Source organism: Heterodontus francisci, chromosome 6, assembly GCF_036365525.1.
Source record: "Heterodontus francisci isolate sHetFra1 chromosome 6, sHetFra1.hap1, whole genome shotgun sequence".
NCBI lineage: Eukaryota > Metazoa > Chordata > Chondrichthyes > Heterodontiformes > Heterodontidae > Heterodontus > Heterodontus francisci.
The window spans coordinates 43,427,111-43,446,112 of record NC_090376.1 but is presented as its reverse complement, the minus strand read 5'-3'; the positions used below and the strand labels follow the sequence as shown (position 1 = coordinate 43,446,112).

The 19,002-nt window shown below is 42.6% G+C and overlaps 1 protein-coding gene across 3 annotated transcripts in view; it reads right to left on the bottom strand.

Moving 5' to 3' along the window:
- flt1 (fms related receptor tyrosine kinase 1) overlaps positions 1–19,002 on the bottom strand; it is a 306,847-nt gene that overhangs the window by 138,089 nt on the left and 149,756 nt on the right. For all 3 annotated transcript variants that reach the window (XM_068033545.1, XM_068033546.1, XM_068033547.1), the window contains exon 11: positions 3,648–3,774. In XM_068033545.1, the coding sequence (XP_067889646.1) occupies positions 3,648–3,774 (127 nt within the window). The remainder of the gene's footprint in view (positions 1–3,647; positions 3,775–19,002) is intronic.

The window sequence follows — 19,002 nt, the reverse complement described above, 5'->3', positions numbered from 1 at the left end:
GGAAGAACTTTTTTACACAGCGAGTGGTAATGACCTAGAACTCGCTGCCCTTGTGAGTGGTGGAAGCGGAGACAATCAATGATTTCTAAAGGAAAATGGATAGGCACTTGAAGGAGTTGCTCTTGCCGAGAGCCAGCATGGACATGATGGGCTGAATAGCCTCCTTCTGTGCTGTAACCATTCTATCATTCTACGATGAGCCAAATGACCGTAAATTTTCTATGTTTCTATGAATGCTGACCCAAATACCATCACATTCGAACTATAATGCACTGTATGAATTTGCAAAATAATGCACTGAATGATTTCAAAATTCCATGAAAAGAAAGAACTTGCATTTATAAACCCACTTTCAGTACCTCAGAAAGTTCCTAAGTGGTTTACAGCCAAGAAGGTACCTGTTATATATTGTTATACTATCTGTAAAGTGCTAGGAACTAATTATGTCTAAGTGTTCCAGGGACCACATTCATGGCTGCACTACAGAGTCGTGTGACACAACAGGACATCAGCCTACGGCAGTCCTATACCAGGCAGCATGGAAGCTGAATGAATAAACAAAGAACTCCAGCCTTTCCAAATCTAAAGTGTGATTATTTCTAACATATGGGAACCAGAAGACAACCAGGAGATATTATAGTACCTTTTGAAGTGTACTCACTGTTGTAATGTCAGAAATGCAGCAGCAATTTGTGCTCAACATGAGCCCACAAACAGCACTGAAGTATTGACCAGATATTTTGTTTCAGTGATGTTAGTTGAAGGATATATATATTGGCCAGGACGCCAGAGGAGCACACCCCTGATCCTTTTCTAAAAGTGCTTAGGGACTCTCATGTGAACCTGAAAGGGAAGACGGGGCCTTGGTTTATGTCTCATATGCAATATGGCACCTCTAACAGCGCAGCACTCCCTCATTACTGCACTTAGATGTCAATCTGGATTGTGTGCTCAGGTCTCTGGGGTAACTATAAAGCTCAGTGGAAGTACTTTTGATTATATTGTTTCTTTCCACTAATCCAAAGTAATTTATTGTGTAATTGTAGTTACATGTATGTACAGTAATAAGAAAGAAAATGCAGCTCATGCAGCGAGTGAGAATTTGGTGTGGACCTTCAAAAAAGGACTAGTTCATTTCTTGGCTGAGATGGAAATCGCAAAGTACAAAAGGTAGGTAACATAATTAAGTAATACAAAACAAGATCAACACAATCTTCTGGACTAGTTTTGATTGCCTGAGAAATTTTCCAGATTATTTTTCTTCCTAAATTGACCTGGATTTCACCCTCTCCCAGGAAACTGCATGGCTGCTGGGAATGGATGGTGTCATGAATCATAATGGTTCGGTATGACTGTGAGTCAAGCTCAATGAACCAGCTGAACTTTGCCCATCCAGCATTTTTTTATACACATACAGCTGGAGATCAGGGGCTGGGTTTTTAAAGCCTGTCAGTGCAGCTATGGAGGCGAGCGACATTTGAAGATTGCATTCACTAGGACCTACCACCTCTGGAACATGACGTCAATTTATAGGGACACCAGCAGCGAGGGAATGAATCAGATGCACAGCACCAATTAAGGGCCTATTGAGCTCATTGAAGAACTCATTAACAGGCTTGTCAGTAGTAGCGCACAATTTCTAATGGCTGGAAACGGGGAGACACCATGTGGGGAATGTGACAGGGTTGTGAAGAGACGTGAACAGTGTGGAGGGCCATGAAGGCTAAGGGAAGGACTGATTAAAAGACTGCAGAGGCCCAAAGTAAAACACAGCTGCTTCAAAAGTGCCACAGAGTGGCCATTGCCGCAGCTGTAAGACTTGTTTATCTCAGTGGTGAGTGGCAGGAAACCGGAGAGGGACGTGAGGCTGTTGGCATTACTTGGGCACCTGGGGTTGGCAGGGAAAGGCCTGGCGAATGCACAAACCCAACTGGGGGAGTTCAGATGGGAACAGGCTACTCTGAAATTGAACAGAGCAGCCAGGATGAGCTGCAGCAGATGCAACTCCCTGGACAGCAGGAGGCCAGAGGAGCACAGCAGGGGGCTTCAAGGGGAGGAAGGTGCTAGCCAAGACATCAGGTGCACAGCACAAGAGTCAGCAACCTGCAAATGACAGAGCGCAATTGTCTTAGGAGGCTGCACCTATCCAGACAAATGGTCTTGATCTTGTGTGCTTTGATCCATAATGACCATGGCAGTCCCCTACCTGCACCCATCAAGTTCTCCATCACCCTGAATTTCTATGTAACCAGGTTATTCCAGGGATCAACTGTGGACCTAGGTGGCATCTCACAGTTGGCAGCTTATCGGGCTATTCAGCAGGTCACGTATGCCATTTTGAGGAGGGCAGGCAACTACACCCACTTTGACACAGGTGGGCCTGTGCAGGCACAGAGGGCATTGGGTTCAGCCTTCATCGCTGGATTCCCCCAGGTGCCAGGCATGATCGCTTGTGCCCAAGTGGCCATCAAGGCACCCAGCGTCCAGCTAGTGAGATCCATCAACAGAAAGGGCTTCCACTCCCTCAACATCCAACTGGTCTGCAACTACAACAAGAGCTTCCTCCAAGTGTGCATTTGCTTTCCTGGCAATTGCCATGACACTTTCATCCTCTGTTAGTCTAGGCTGCCTCAGTCCTTCACTCCATCCTCCAAAGTGCATGGCTGGCTCCTAGGGATAAAGAGAGGAGGAGGAAGAGGGGGGGCAGAGGGGATAACACTGAACAGGGAGGTGCCCCTGATTCATGATGAGGTGGCCTTCTCCTGCCACCCTCTGGGAAGAGGACCTCCCTACTCTCCCTCATGGCCTCCAGCATTAGATCCAGGTGGGTATCGATGAAGTGAGGTTCTGCCCTGCCCCTAGTGTCAGGCCTCCAACTTCCCTGTGACATCTTGCTTCCTTCTGGCGCTGTGGAAGGCAGATCACTCCCTCAGAACAACCAGCAGCCTCAGTAATGGCTGCCATAGGAATCTACATGAGCCCCACACTTGATCTGACCCACTGTCGCTTTCAATCCCACTGGCTCTAAGTGGACAGGAAACCCGTCTCCATACCAATTAAAGGCTTACCCATTTGATGCAGTCTGCATCAGCTTCACACAGGAGGCAGGTTTCAGACCCAAAACCAGACCCAATTCCTGTTTTCCGCCTCCATAATGAAAATCCAGGCCCAGATGTTTCCCCAAGATGATGGTGCAATTGCTTTTATATACCTTGTAATGGTTGGTTATGGAACAGCTTAAGCATTGGCCTGGAAATAGATGCCCTGCGCTCTCGGGAGAGATGTTGTATATATGTGGAAGGACAAGTACCATAGAAGAGGAAAAAGGCTACAGTAATGCCCTGAATATACCAAAATAATTCTATCTGCAGAAACAAACACATATTTATATTAGTCCTATTATATCTTATATCTCCTATCATATCAGTTCTGATGAAAGGTCACAGACCTGAAACGTTAACTCTGCTTCTCTCTCCACAGATGCTGCCTGACCTGCTGAGTATTTCCAACACTTTCGGTTTTTATTTCAGATTTCCAGCATCGCAGTATTTTGCTTTTACATATTTATATTATTTTGACAAAGTAGTTGGAACAATATTGATCAGAATTCGTAAATATTAGTAGATGCATGTTAATTTTTTAAATACCTTATATTTCCCTTCCAGTAATTCTGTTCGTTCAGTAATGATGTGAATCTTATTTCCAGTCATATTGATACTGCTGTCAAGTGCATCCAGAAAAGCAGTGCTGCTGTTGGTCTCTGATGCTTTACATCTGGAAATAGCATTTACAGTTATAAGAATAATGACAAAATGTTTACATGATTTCACTTAGAATTAGATCACTGGCCACAAAATCGAAATGACTAATCCTTTAAAAGAAGCTAACTTTTTAGAAAACTAATGTGTAAAAGATGCCAAGAATGCAGCAAACATCCTACACATGGTTTCCTTAAAGATATGGTTCCCAAAAATCTGAGATTAAATACTTCTTCCTGTATTTGTCTTCCCACATTCTCATATTATGGATGGGTTTTTGATGTCACACCTGTCATTGGGAGCTCATCCATTAGCGAGTATTGTTTTTCTCAGTAGAAGGGAATTCAAACTAAGTGCCCTAATTCTCTCACGAGACAGTGGAAATATTATTTAAATAAGTAAATCAGAGCAAGGACGTCATTACATTTGAATTCTGTCATGAAAACGTGCTATGCCAAATGCTGATTTTTTTAATCAGCGGCTGGAAACGTGAATTAAATTTTAAAGAAAAGAAAAAGAAACAGGTAAAAGGTGAATTTAGTAACAGCTGAGATGGCCACTGCAATTTGCATCACTATACCCTACATTCCAATGCATCGAGGTGGAGACTAGTTGTCTGCCCAGTCCCCTCAAGAACAATGACCTGGGGAATTTGAGTGAACTACTTACCCTGCTTCCATTAGCAAGACTTAAGGCAAACACTTGGGACATTAAACTGGTGGAGACAAACCACTCAAACCTATTCACTTGAACAATAGGACCCTGGTTGAGAGAAGGGAATTCCTAGACATGAACTGATTAAGTTGCATGAGGGAATACACACTGATAGCCATCATGTTGAACAACTGGGTGACGGTCAGGTGGCAGGCCCACCATCTATGTGCTTAAGCTGGTGTTTTCTCTGCTGCAACATAAGATCATAAGAATATAAGAAATAGGAGCAGGCGTAGGCCATTCAGCCCTTTGAGCCCGCTCTGCCATTCAATGAGATCATGCTGATTTTCTACTTCAACACAATTTTCTGCACTATCCCTGTATCCCTTGATGTTTTTAATATGTAGAAATCTGTCAATCTCAGTCTTGAACATTCTGAACCACTGAGCCTCCATAGCACTCTGGGAAACAGAATTGCAAAGATTCACCACCCTCTGAGTGAAGTAATTCCTCCTTATCTCAGTCCTAAATGGCCTGTCCCTTATTCTGAGACTGTGTTCCCTGGTTCTAGACTTTGCAGTCTGGGGAAACACCTTCCTCCATCAACCCTATCGAGGCCTATAAGAATTTTGTATGCTTGAATGAGATCACCTCTCATTCTTCTAAACTCTAGACAATAAAGGCCCAGTCTATTTAGTCTTTCATCATAGGAAAATCCCTGCATCCCAGGAATTAGTTTTGTTGCACTCCCTCTATGGCAAGTATATCTTTCCTTAGGTAAAGAGACCAAAACTGCACACAATACTCCAGGGTCTCGCCAAGGCTCTATATAATTGCAGCAAGACATCTTTACTCCCATACTCAAATCCTCTTGTAATAAAGGCCAACATATCATTTGCCTTCTTAATTGCTTTCTATACCAACATGTTAGCTTTCAGTGACTCATGAACAATGACACCCAAGTCCCTTTGAAGTTCAACACTTCCCAGCCTCTCACCATTTAAGAAATACTCTGTATTTCTGTTTTTCCTACCAAAGTGGATAACCTCACATTTCTCCACATGGTATTCCATCTGCCAAATTTTTTCCCACTCATTTAGCCTTTCCAAATCTCCTTGAAACATCTTTGCATCCTCTTCACAACTCACACTTCCACCTAGTTTTGTGTCATCTGCAAACTTGGAAATATTACATTTAATTCCCACATCCAGATCATTGATATAGATTGTGAATGGCTGGGGCCCAAGCACTAATCCTTGTGGCACCCCACTATTCACAGCCTGCTGGCCTGAAAATGACCCATTTATTCCTACTGTCTGTTTTCTGTCCGTTAACCATTTCTCAATCCATGCCAGTATATTCCCCCCAATCCCATGTGCTCTAATTTTGTTAATAACCTTTTGTGTGGGACCTTAGCAAAAACTTTCTGAAAATCTAAATATACCACATCCACTGGTCCCTCCTTATCTATTCTGCTAGATACATCCTCAAAAAACTCCAACTGAGACAAGCAGCTAGACACCAACAAGAGAAGACTCAAGTGGGGCCCCTTCTCTCTCTGTCTCTCTCCAGTCCACCGTGCAAGCTTTGAACCCTGCCTACTGGCCACAACGACCTAGACCTATCACTGCTGCAAACAGACCCAATGAAGGAAATCATCTGCATCACTGTTTCCAGGAGAATTACCAAACTAACAGGCCACATCTGCAAACTGGAAGCCTCAGGACCACTGAATTCAGACTGAAGCCAGCCGAGTCACCAAACTCCACTGTCTGAATACCCCATTTTATTTCTCTGGACTCTAATCCGACCAATCGATCCTTCCCCACTCTGTAACCCATTTGTGTGTGTGTGTAACTCGAGTGTGTGTGTGAAAATTGGAGAGTAGTTTATTATTTTACTTAGATCAGTTTAAGTACAATAAAGCTAACCTCTTTGTTTGTTAAACTCAAGAAAACCTGTCCGATTGGTTCTTTTATGATCATAACAAGTAAATAGTTAAACACTCAATGAATTGGCAAGTATATCCACTTTAAAAAAAAGAAATAAATTTGTTGCGGTCAAACAAGGAAAAGGACAAGAGGGGAGCCCTTCGACTCCTCCTCACCAGATCGTAACAATTACCTGATCGAATATTTTGAAGAGGTGACTAATGTAGTGGATAGGGAAATATCTATGGGTGTTATTTATATGGACTTCCGGAAAACATTTGATAAAGGCCCTCATAAGAGATTGTCGGTTAAAATTGAAACTCATGAAACTGAAGGTAAATTATTGGCCTGTTTAGGAAATTGGCTGAGCGGAAGGAGACAGAGAGTAGAGATAATGGGCAGATACTCTAATTGGCAGGATGTGAGTAGTGATGTCCTGCAAGAATCCGTATTGGAGCCTCAACTATTCATTTGTTAACATCTTAGATGATGGGATAAAAAGCCACATATCCAAGTTTGCCGATTTCACAAAGATAGGCAACTTTGCAAGCAATGTAGATGGAAGCATAAAACTACAAAGAGATATTGATAGATTAAATGAATGGGCAAAACTGTGGCAAATGGATTTCCATGTAGACAAATGTGAGGTCATCACTTTGAATCTAAAAAAGATAGAACAGACTCCTTGCTAAATAGTGAAAAGCTAAAAACAGTGGCAATCTAAAAGTTTTTGGAGCTCAGGTACATAGATCATTAAAATGTACTGAACAGGTAGAGAAAATAATCAAAAGGCTATCAGAATGATGGTCTTTATATCTAGAGAAACAGAATACAAGGGGGAAAAAATGAGGTTTCAGCTTTACAAAGCCCTGCTTAGTCCATACTTGGAGCACTGTGAGCAATCTGGGTGCCACACCTTAGGAAGGATAATCTTGGAGAGATTGCAGCATGGATTTGCCAGAATAATACCTAGACTCCAAGGGTTAAATTACAAGGCGAGATTACACACACTCGGTTGTATTCCCTGGAATTTAGAAGGTTACTCATAGAATCATTGAAAGTTTAAGACACATATAGAGGCCACTTGGCTCATCATGTCTGTGCCGGCCAAAAAACGATCCACCTATTCCATTCCCACCTTCCAGCATTTGGTCCGTAGCCCTGCAGATTACAGCACTTGAGGTGCATAACCAGACTCCTTTTGAATGAGTTGAGGGTTTCTGCCTCAACTACCCTGTCAGCCACAGAGTTCCAGACCCCACCACCCTCTGGGTGAAAATGTTTTTCCTCATCTCTCCTCTAATGTTTCTACCAATCACTTTAAATCTACGCCCCCTCGTCACTAACCTCTCCGCTAAGGTGAATAGACCCTTCATCTCCACTCTATCCAGGCCCCTCAAAATTTTGTACATTTCAATCAGATCTGCCCTCAGCCTTCTCTGTTCCAAGAAAAACAACCCCAACTGACCCAATCTTTCCTCATAGCTGCATTTTTCCAGTCATGGCAACATCTTCATAAATCTCCTCTGTACCCTCTCTACTGCAATTACATCCTTTCTGTAATGAGGTGCCCAGAACTGCACACAGTGCTCAAGTTAGGGCCTAATCAATGAGTTATACAGTTCCAGCATAACCTCACTGCTCTTACATTCTATACCTCAGCTAATAAAAAAAAGGATTCCATATGCCTTCTTAGCCACCTTACTGACCTATCCTGCTACCTTCAGGGATCTGTGGACATTCACTCCAAGGTCCTTCCTCTTCCTCTACACTTCTCAGTATTTTTCCATTAATCGTGTATTCCTTTGCCTTGTTTGACCTCCCCAAATGCATCACCTCACACTTCTCCAAGTTGAATTCCATTTGCCACTTTTCTGCCCATCTGACCAGACTATTAGTATCTTCCTGCAACCTACAGCTATCCTCCTCACTGTCTCGCACACAGCCATTCTTCGTGTTGTCTGCAAATTTCTTGATCATGCCCACAACATTTACGTCCAAATCGTTAATATATACCACAAAAAGTAGGGGACCCAGTACTGAGCCCTGCGGAACCCCACTACAAACAGCCCTCCAGTCGCTAAAACACCCGTCAGAATTACCCTTTGTTTCTTGCCACTGAGACAATTTTGTATCCACCTTGCTGCATTTCCCTGGATCCCATGAGTTTTTTTTTTAACCAGTCTGCCATGCCAGACATTGTCAAAAGCTTTGCTCAAATTCATGTAGACCACATCAACTGCACTACCCTCATCTATCTTCCTTGCTACTTCTTCAAAAAAATTGGATCAAGTTGGTCAAATAAGATCTTCCCTTAACAAATCCATGCTGACTATCCTTGATTAACCTGTGCCTTTCTAAGGGACAGTTTATCCTGTCTCTCAGAATAGAATCCAATAATTTGCCCACTACTGAGGTTAGACTGACTGGCCTGTAATTATTCATCTATCCTTCACTCCCTTTTTAAACAGAGGTACAACGTTAGCAGTTCTCCAATCTTCTGGCACCACACCTGTATCCAGTGAGGACTTGAAAATGACGGTCAGACCTTCTGCTATTCCCTCTCTTGCTTCTTTTAACAGCCAAGGGTACATTTCATCTAGCCCTGGTGATTTATCAACTTTCAAAGATGCTAATCCCATTAATACTTCCTGTCTCCCTATGTTTATCACATCCAATACATTCCTCCTCCTTAACTACAATATCTGCATCATCCCCCTCTTCTGTGAATTCAGATGCAAAGTATTCATTAAGAACCATACCAACATCTTCTGCTCCTATACATTGGTTACGTATTTGGTCTTTTATGGGCACTACTCTCTCCTTAGTTATCCTCTTACTCTTAATTTATTGACAAAACATCTTTGGGTTCACCTTGATTTTGTTTGCCAATATTCTTTCATGCCCTCTCTTTGCTTTCCTAATTTCCTTTTTGATTTCACCCCTCCACTTTCTATACTCCTCTTGGCTTTCTGTAGTATTAAGTTCTTGGTGTCGGACATAAGCTTTCCTTTTCTACCATATCTTACCCTGTAGGCTCCTTGACATCCATGGGGCGCTAGATTTAGCCATCTCACTGTTTTTCTTTGTGGGAACATGTTTACTTTGAACCTCTTGAATCTTCCCTTTGAATGCCTCCCACTGTTCTGACACTGATTTACCTTCAAGTAGCTGTTTCCAGTCCACTTTCACTAAATCACTCCTCAGTTTAGTAAAATTGGCCTTGCCCCAATTGAGAACTCTAACTGCTGTTTTATCTCTGTCCTTTTCCATAATTATGTTAAAACTGACTGAATTATGATCACTACCATGAAAATTCTCTCCCACTGCCTCCCCTTCCACCTGCCCATCTTCATTTCCTAAAACTAAATCTAAAACTGTGCCCTCTCTTGTTAGACTTGCTACATGCTGGGCAAAAAAGTTCTCCTGAATGCACCTTAAGAATTCTGCTCCCTCAAATCCTTTCACACTAAAACTATCCCAGTTAATATTGGGGTAGGTAAAAAAAATCCCCTACTATTACTGCCCTATTGTTCTTGCACTTCTCAGAGATTTGCCTACATATCTGCTCTTCTATCTCCCTCTGACTGTTTGGGGGGTCTATAGTACACTCCCAGCAGTGTGATTGTCCCTTTTTTGTTCCTTAGCTCAATCCATATGGCCTCATTTGATGAACCTTCCAACATATCATCCCTCCTCACAGCTGTAATAGTTTCCTTGACCAAAACTGCCACTCCCCCTCCTTTCTTATCTCCCTCCCTATCGCGTCTGAAAACCCTGTAACCAGGAACGTTGAGCCATTCCTATCCCTCCTTAAGCTATGTTTCTGTAATAGCTATGATATCATACGGAGTGATTTGAACAAAGAACAAAGAACAGTACAGCACAGGAACAGGCCATTCGGCCCTCCAAGCCTGCGCCGATCTTGATGCCTGCCTAAACTAAAACCTTCTGCACTTCCGGGGACTGTATCCCTCTATTCCCATCCTATTCATGTATTTGTCAAGACGCCTCTTAAACGTTGCTATCGTATCTGCTTCCACCACCTCCCCCGGTAGCAAGTTCCAGGCACTCACCACCCTCTGTGTAGAGAACTTGCCTTGCACATCCCCTCTAAACTTTGCCCCTCTCAACTTAAACCTATGTCCCCTAGTAACTGACTCTTCAATCCTGGGAAAAAGCTTCTGATTATCCACTCTGTCCATACCACTCATAACTTTGTAAACCTCTATCATGTCGCCCCTCCACCTCCGTCGTTCCAGTGAAAACAATCCGAGTTTATCCAACCTCTCCTCATAGCTAATCCCCTCCAGACCAGGCAACATCCTGGTAAACGTCTTCTGTACCCTCTCCAAAGCCTCCACGTCCTTCTGGTAGTATGGCGACCAGAATTGCAAGCAATATTCTAAGTGTGGCCTAACTAAGGTTCTGTACTGCTGCAGCATGACTTGCCAATTTTTATACTCTATGCCCCGACCGATAAAGGCAAGCATGCCGTATGCCTTCTTGACTACCTTATCCACCTGCGTTGCCACTTTCAGTGACCTGTGGACATGTACGCCCAGATCTCTCTGCCTGTCAATACTCCTAAGGGTTCTGCCATTTACTGTATACTTCCCACCTGCATTAGACCTTCCAAAATGCTTTACCTCACATTTGTCCGGATTAAACTCCATCTGCCATTTCTCCGCCCAAGTCTCCAACCGATCTATATCTTGCTGCTTCCTCTGACAATCCTCATTACTATCTACAACTCTACCAACCTTTGTGTCATCCGCAAACTTACTAATCAGACCAGCTACATTTTCCTCCAAATCATTTATATATAATACAAAGAGCAAAGGTCTCAGCACTGATCCCTGCGGAACACCACTAGTCACAGCCCTCCATTCAGAAAAGCACCCTTCCACTGCTACCCTCTGTCTTCTATGACCGAGCCAGTTCTATATCCATCTTGCCAGCTCACCTCTGAACCCGTGTGACTTCACCTTTTGTACCAGTCTGCCATGAGGGACCTTGTCAAAGGCTTTACTGATGTCCATATAGACAACAGCCACTGCCCTTCCTTCATCAATCATCTTCGTCACTTCCTCAAAAAAAATATTTAATAAATGTTTTCAAGTTATTAAGGTTAACAGATAGGGTAGAAACAGAGAAACTATATCCGTCAGTTGGGGAGTCTAGGAATAGGGGACATAGTCAAAAAATTAGACCTTTTGGGAGTGAAGTTAGGAAGCAATCCTACATGCAAAGGATGGTAGAAGTTTGGACTTCTACCGCAAGTGACATTTGATACTAGATCAATTGTTAATCTTAAATCTGAGATTGATAAACTTTTGTTATCCAAAGGTATTAAAGGATAAGGGGAAAAGGTTGCAGATCAGCCATGATTTCATTGGATGGTGAAACAGGCTCAAGGGGCTAAATGGCTTACTCCTCTTTCTGGTTTCCTAGATGATTTTCAAGCGGCTAAACAAGTGAATCAGGATGCTTGGCAGGAGACAGCAGCAACGGTGCTGTTCAGTAGATTCTTGCTATATTACTACAAAAGGTTTAATTACCTCACCAGTGCCCCATGGTAGGAGGCCCCATTGGGACCAAAACAAAACATTCTTGTCCAAGATAATAAAAACAAAAAATGCTGGAAATATTCAGCAGATCTGGTAGCCACTGACCTGTAAAGTTAACACTGCTTCTCTCTCCACAGATGCTGCCAGACCTGCTGAGTATTTCCAGCATTTTTGGTTTTTATTTCAGATTTCCAGCCTCTGCAGTATTTTGCTTTTATTTACTCTTGTCCAAGGTTTAGCATGATATCTATCCCTAAATTCTGTCATGATGTACAGTAGTTTAAAAACCATCTTCACTCACAGAAACAAGGCCTAAATTTTCAGAGTACTGCCATCAGGAAATCACTAGTACAATTATCGGTCCATTGATTTTCTGCCCATTGATAGGTTCTGGGATTGGGCAATGTTGCTCATAACAGGCACTTACTCAGTAAACAAAAGCAGAATACTGCGGATGCTGGAAATCTGAAATAAAATGCTTGAGAGAGAAACAGAGATAACATTTCAGTTTGATGATCTTTCATCAGAACTGGGAAAAGTTAGAAATGTAATAGGCTTTAAGCAGGTGAATTAGGGAAAGGTGGAAAAAAAAACAAAAGGGAGGGTAAATGATAGGGTGGAAGACAGGAGAGATTAAATAACAAAAGGTATGGATGTGCAGGGCCAAAGGGGTGGTAGTGAGACCAGTAAAGAAACAAAAGATGTGTCCAGAAGAGATGTGAATGGCAAAACGATGAATGGCTGCCATTTGAAAGCAAAAACAAGAGAAAAACAAGGTTAAGACCAAAACATGCAAAGAAAAAGAAACAAAATGGGGACAGAGATCATGGCCTGAAATTGTTGAACTCGCACTGTAGAATACCCAATCAAAAGATGAGGTGCTGTTCCTCAAGCTGGCCTTGAGCTTCATTGGAACACTGCAGTAGGCCAAAGAAGGAGAGGTCAGCGTGAGAGCAAGGTGGAGAATTAAAATGACAGGCGACTGGAAGCTCGGGGTCATGCTAGCTGACTGAACGGAGGTGTTCCACAAAGATATCACCCACATCTTTCGATTTTACGTTCCCTTTTGTTCTTTTCCCACCCTCCCTCATTTCACCTGCTTAAAACCTTTTACATTTCTAACTTTTCCCAGTTTTGATAAAAAGATTTTTGATCTGAAACGTTAACTCTGTTTCTCTCTCCATAGATGCTGCCTTATCTGCTGAGTATTTCCATCTTTTTCTGTTTTTATTTATTCAGAAAATGTAGGCCCACATCCCATGTGAACTTAATACAATTAAAGATTTTAATCCATTTGTCTATGCCTGATGTCTGAAGGATATCATGTGGTAAATGTTAAAGTATGTGATTGATTGACAGCTTTTTATGAATATAGCAGATACTTATTTCAATCTGCTTGATACTAGTCACTTTTTTGAACAGATATTGGAATCAGTTTGTTGAAAGAGTTTATCTGAAGCCTTCAAAAATTAGCAGCAGATCAGATAGCTTCCGAGAACAGTGAGAAGAGGAAAATAAGAATTATAGATATTATTTATAGAATCTAGAATATTACTTACATCATAATTTAGCAGAACAATTGCAAGTTATTTATTATTTTTTACCACAAAAGGACCCACTTTAGCTTAACAGCCACTGAAACAATGTTGGTTATGTTACTTTTGAAAACATTTGTTTAGAAGTTAGAGATCATGTCCAAGTCTAGAATAATGTTACTCTGACACTTTTTGAAAACAAAGAGGATTATTTGAGGGCGTACAACTGAAATAAACTGAAGCAAGTTCAGTATGCTCCCAGGGCACACGACATACTTATCTAACTATCTGAGCAAATGAAAACTGTCTCTAAGACTTAAGGAGTTGGAGCTCACCTACAAGGATAATCTGAGACACAGAAATAAACTAGAATTAAGAAAAGTAAAGGAACTTAAAAAATGTAACAACCATCTAACCTTCATACTAATGCAATGTATTAATATGTATGGCATGAATAGCTACCTCTCACCCACACAGTCTTACAATAGTTTGCAAGCTACCCATGATTGCCCATCATCTTCAACTGCTGTCCCCTCTAACAAATCCTTCCACCTACTGTATTTCCATTATGTCTGTTCTTGTAATCACATTCATTATGGACAACACACTGATACGTGGGATCTCTGTATGTATATCTTCCTCCCAAAGGTAATTATTTAATCACTTGTATTCCTTTTGCAAGAGAAGACCATACACAACATGAACGAAAGACAGTGGTTTGGTATAAACTGTGAAACAGATTTATTAAGTGTAATCAGATAAACATTAGCAAGGGCAAACAATAGGTTTGCAATAATCCACAGAAATTAACTATTCCCCCTTAGAATATAGAACATATTAAAAGAGTTGTCAGCCTGCATTAAAACAGAATATAAAACTGGATCATGAACATATCTCATGTAAGGGTTCAGTGGTAACCTTCCCCAAAGCTTTCTGTCTCTCTCTTTCTGTTGACTTCAAAAGGAATGGTGAGCTGGGAAGGCTGCCAAATATAAAGCTACTTCACGCAGCTCCTGGGTCCAGAGCTATCCATCAAATAGACTACAACGAACACCTCCTCCCCCTCCACTTCCAGCAGATCGGGTCTTTCCTTGATTCCCAGGACAAAGGGGAAACAAAATGGTGTTTATTAGCACACATACAGCTGCTACTCACAATGGAGTTCAAAGACCGATTCAACTGATCTATAAGCCCGTCTGTCCCTATTGAACTGAGATGTTAAACTGAGTTAGGCAGGTTGAGTCGACCAACATCTGTAAATAGGTATCATAGAAAAGCTACCTTCTGTTACATTGCAGTGATGTATTAGGTGCATCTCTTTGTTTTCATACTAATATGTCAGCCAGTCTAGGTCAATTCTTTAATTCAACATGGCCTTAATCCCAAAGGTACCATAATAAAAGGATATAGCAAACAAATAAATACTATGCAATAGACAAATCACTGCCTCTTGTTGCAGCAACATCTCATTAAGTTGTCATCAAGAGTATGGTAACACATATATTCTCTTTCTGTAGGTCTATTGGGGCCCAGGAACCTACTGGATCATTCTAACTAATAGATTACAGTAATAGAATTCAATAAAATAAGCATCAGAAAAAATTACCATGGAAACTGCCAGATTGTTGCAAAAAATCTAACTGGTTCGTTATGCAGGGAATGGAAATTGTCACCTCTACCTGGTTTGACTGCACATGACTTTAGGCTTGAGATGGCAACAAATGGGGCGGCACAGTGGCGCAGTGGTTAGCACCGCAGCCTCACAGCTCCAGGGACCCGGGTTCGATTCCGGGTACTGCCTGTGTGGAGTTTGCAAGTTCTCCCTGTGTCTGCGTGGGTTTTCTCCGGGTGCTCCGGTTTCCTCCCACAAGCCAAAAGACTTGCAGGTTGATAGGTAAATTGGCCATTATAAATTGTCACTAGTATAGGTAGGTGGTAGGGAAATATAGGGACAGGTGGGGATGTTTGGTAGGAATATGGGATTAGTGTAGGATTAGTATAAATGGGTGGTTGATGTTCGGCACAGACTCGGTGGGCCGAAGGGCCTGTTTCAGCGCTGTATCTCTAATCTAAAAAAAAAAATGCTACCTTGACAGTGTCACCCACATCAGGAAAAACAAATTTTAAAAAATGCTCTTTCCCTTAATCTAAAACAACAACACATTTACATCCACCCTGGAAGATCTTTTGCATGTGTCTGAGGACAGTCTACTGGGTGATACACTGAAGGTTGAAGAGTGGAGTCAAATGGTAGTTCGTGTGGAGGAGTCCACAACCTGCTTGTGTGTTGCTTTGATGCACAGAATCAACATAACAGAAAGCATCTGGCAACTCCAGAGACATTTGCAATAAAGCCGACCTGCTCTGTGCCACAGGTGAATCATTGCATTGGGCATGAATGCTCAGACAGCTGCAATTTACTCCTTGGGCTCCATTGTCTTCTTTATCAAGTTTATGGATCACATAAAGAGAACTGTTGAGAGGGACTTCTTATCTCATTACTGCATCAAATGTGCTGTCACACACATCAGTGGATTTGTTGAGGTGGTACCCAGGAACAGGCTAGGTGTGGAATGGCCATGAGTAATGTCAGTGTCTCTCAGGATGACAAGCCAACCTCATTATTCTATTACTCCTCTCCAATGACAGCACAAGTACAAGTGGGCAAAGGACTCCTGTCCCCACAGCTGCTGATGTGGCACAGCATACAGAGCTATGCAATCTCAGGCCCTTGCTCAGTGCAATCAAGGGCCAAGTTGTACTCTGTCCAGGGAGTGTTCTTGTTATGATGTTGGATATTGTATCATCAGGAAACAGAAATGGCAGATATTTGAAAAATAATGGGTGAAGCCACAGCACATTTGTTAAGAGCACGTGAAGATGTAGGGAGGACTGTTTATCCAGAGGGTGGATGGGTAATTCTGAGAAGCTTTACTCAAAGAGAGCCTGCTGACTGACATCCCATGTTAGCCTCCTTTAAGTCAACTCTCTGCTGATGCTCAGTGCCCTCCTCCATCTGCTGTAACATGCTGATTCCTGATAGATTACAAAGTTATGGAGCATGCATCAATAGAGTGATGATGTGTAATACTTGGAAAAGCCTCTACCTTTGGATGCCTCCTGGTCTAGACATCAGAATCTTTTGTTTCACTGTACCTGTAGTATGTTTGTAAAGGCTCTTGTAGATGCATGCAGCTTCGTTATACCTGTGCTGGGTAACTGAATCCAGCTACAATAGATGGGCGTTGAGCTAGGGCTGCAGTGGGTAGCCTTGATCTTTTGAAGTTAACCTTGTCATTTTTCCCTCTTCTCTCCTATTTTCTCTGATACTATCCCTCAACTGCTGTCATCACCTCCTATCTCAAAGATACCTCCCTTGACCCTCTGTCCTTGTAAAGTGCCGATGCATCTGCAACCTCCCTTTTCTTTCCTTGATGTGTTGCCACTTCCCAAATCCATGCTCATCTTTCCCAAAACTCCATTTTAGAACCTCTCCAATCAGGTTTCTGCCCTATCACAGTACTGAAACTATTCTTACCAAAGTGACAAATAGCATCCTATGTGACTGTAGTGCACTATACCTTCTTATCCTTCTCAACCTATCAGCGACCTTTGACATGGCTGAGCACACCATCCTCCTCCAATGCCCCTTCACTATTAGCCAGCTGAGTGGGTCTGCTCTCACCTGGCTCCACTGTCATCTATCCAGTCATAGCCAGGGAATCTCCTGCAATGGCTTCTCTTCCTACACCTGTACCATAACCTCTGGAGTCCCTCAAAATCCCTCCTATTTCTCATCTCCAAGTTGCCCCTCGGTGACGACATCTGGAAATAAGTCAAATGACACACACATCTTGATGACATCCAGATCTACCTGACCACCACCTCTCTCAATCACTCCACTGCCTATGATTTGTTATGTTGCTTGGGAGGACTGAAGCCATTGTCTTGGACCCCCATCATAAACTCCATTCCCAGTCATTGATTTTATCCATGCCTGGTGACCAACTGCACCTGAAGAGATTGTTAGCAACCTTGGCATCTTAATTGACCCCGAGCTGAGCTTCCGACCTCATATCCCTTCCATCACTAAGATTGCCTATTTCCACCTATGTAATATGGCCTGCCTCTGCTCTTGCCTCAGCTCATTTGCTGCTTAAATTGTCATCTGTACTTTTGTTACCTCAATACTCAACTACTCCAATGCTCTGCTATCCAACATCCCATCTTCCACCTTCCATTATTTTGAGCCCATTCAAAACTCTGTTGCCTGTATTTTAACTTGCATCAAGTCCTGTTCACCCATTACATTTATGCTTCTTGACCTACACTGGCTCCTGGTCCAGCAACAACTCAGATTTAAAATTCTCATCCATGTGTACAAATCCCTCCAGGTCCTCACCCCTCCCTTTCCCTATAACCTCGTCCAGCTCTACAACCCTCCAAGAAAACTGCATACCTCCAATTCAAACCTCTTGTGCATCCCCTGATTTCCTTTGCCCTAACATCGGTGGTCTGGCCTTCTGCCGTTTAGGCCCTAAGCTGTTGAATTCCTTCTCTACACATCACTGCCTCTCTACTCTCTGCTCTCCTGTAAGATGTTTCTTAAAACCTACCTCTTTGACCAAGCTTTTGGCCACCTAGCCTAATATCTCCTCATGTGGTTCAATGTCAAATTCTGTCTGGTAACACTCCTGGGAAGTACCTTGGAATGTTTTACCATGTTAAAGGTGTTATATGAATGCAAGCTTTTGTTGTTTTCTTTGTGACCAAATAATGGAGGCATGGTAGATTGCCAATATCATCACCCTCTATAAGAACAAGGGTGACCGCGGTGACTGCAACAACTACCGTGGAATCTCACTGTTCAGCATAGTGGGGAAAGTCTTCGCTCGAGTCACTTTAAACAGGCTCCAGAAGCTGGCTGAGCGCGACTACCCTGAGGCACAGTGTGGCTTTCGAGAACAGAGATCCATCATTCACATGCTGTTCTCCCTTCGGCAGCTACAGGAGAAATGCTGTGAACAACAGATGCCCCTCTACATTGCTTTCATTGATCTCACCAAAGCCTTTGACCTCGTCAGCAGATGTGGTCTCCTCAGACTACCAGAAAAGATTGGATGCCCACCAAAGCTACTAAGTATCATCACCTCATTCCATGACAATATGAAAGGCACAATTCAGCATAGTGGTGCCTCATCAGACCCCTTTCCTATCCTGAGTGGTGTGAAACAGGGCTGTGTTCTCGCACTTACACTGTTTGGTATCTTCTTCTCCCTGCTTCTCTCACATCCGTTCAAGTCTTCAGAAGAAGGAATTTTCCTCCACACAAGATCAGGTGGCAGGTTGTTCAACCTTGCCCGTCTAAGAGCGAAGACCAAAGTTCGGAAAGTCCTCATCAGGGAACTCCTCTTTGCTGACGATGCTGCATTAACATTTCACACTGAAGAGTGTCTGCAGAGACTCATTGACAGGATTGCGGCTGCCTGCAATGAATTTGGCCTAACCATCAGCCTCAAGAAAACGAACATCATGGGACAGGACGTCAGAAATG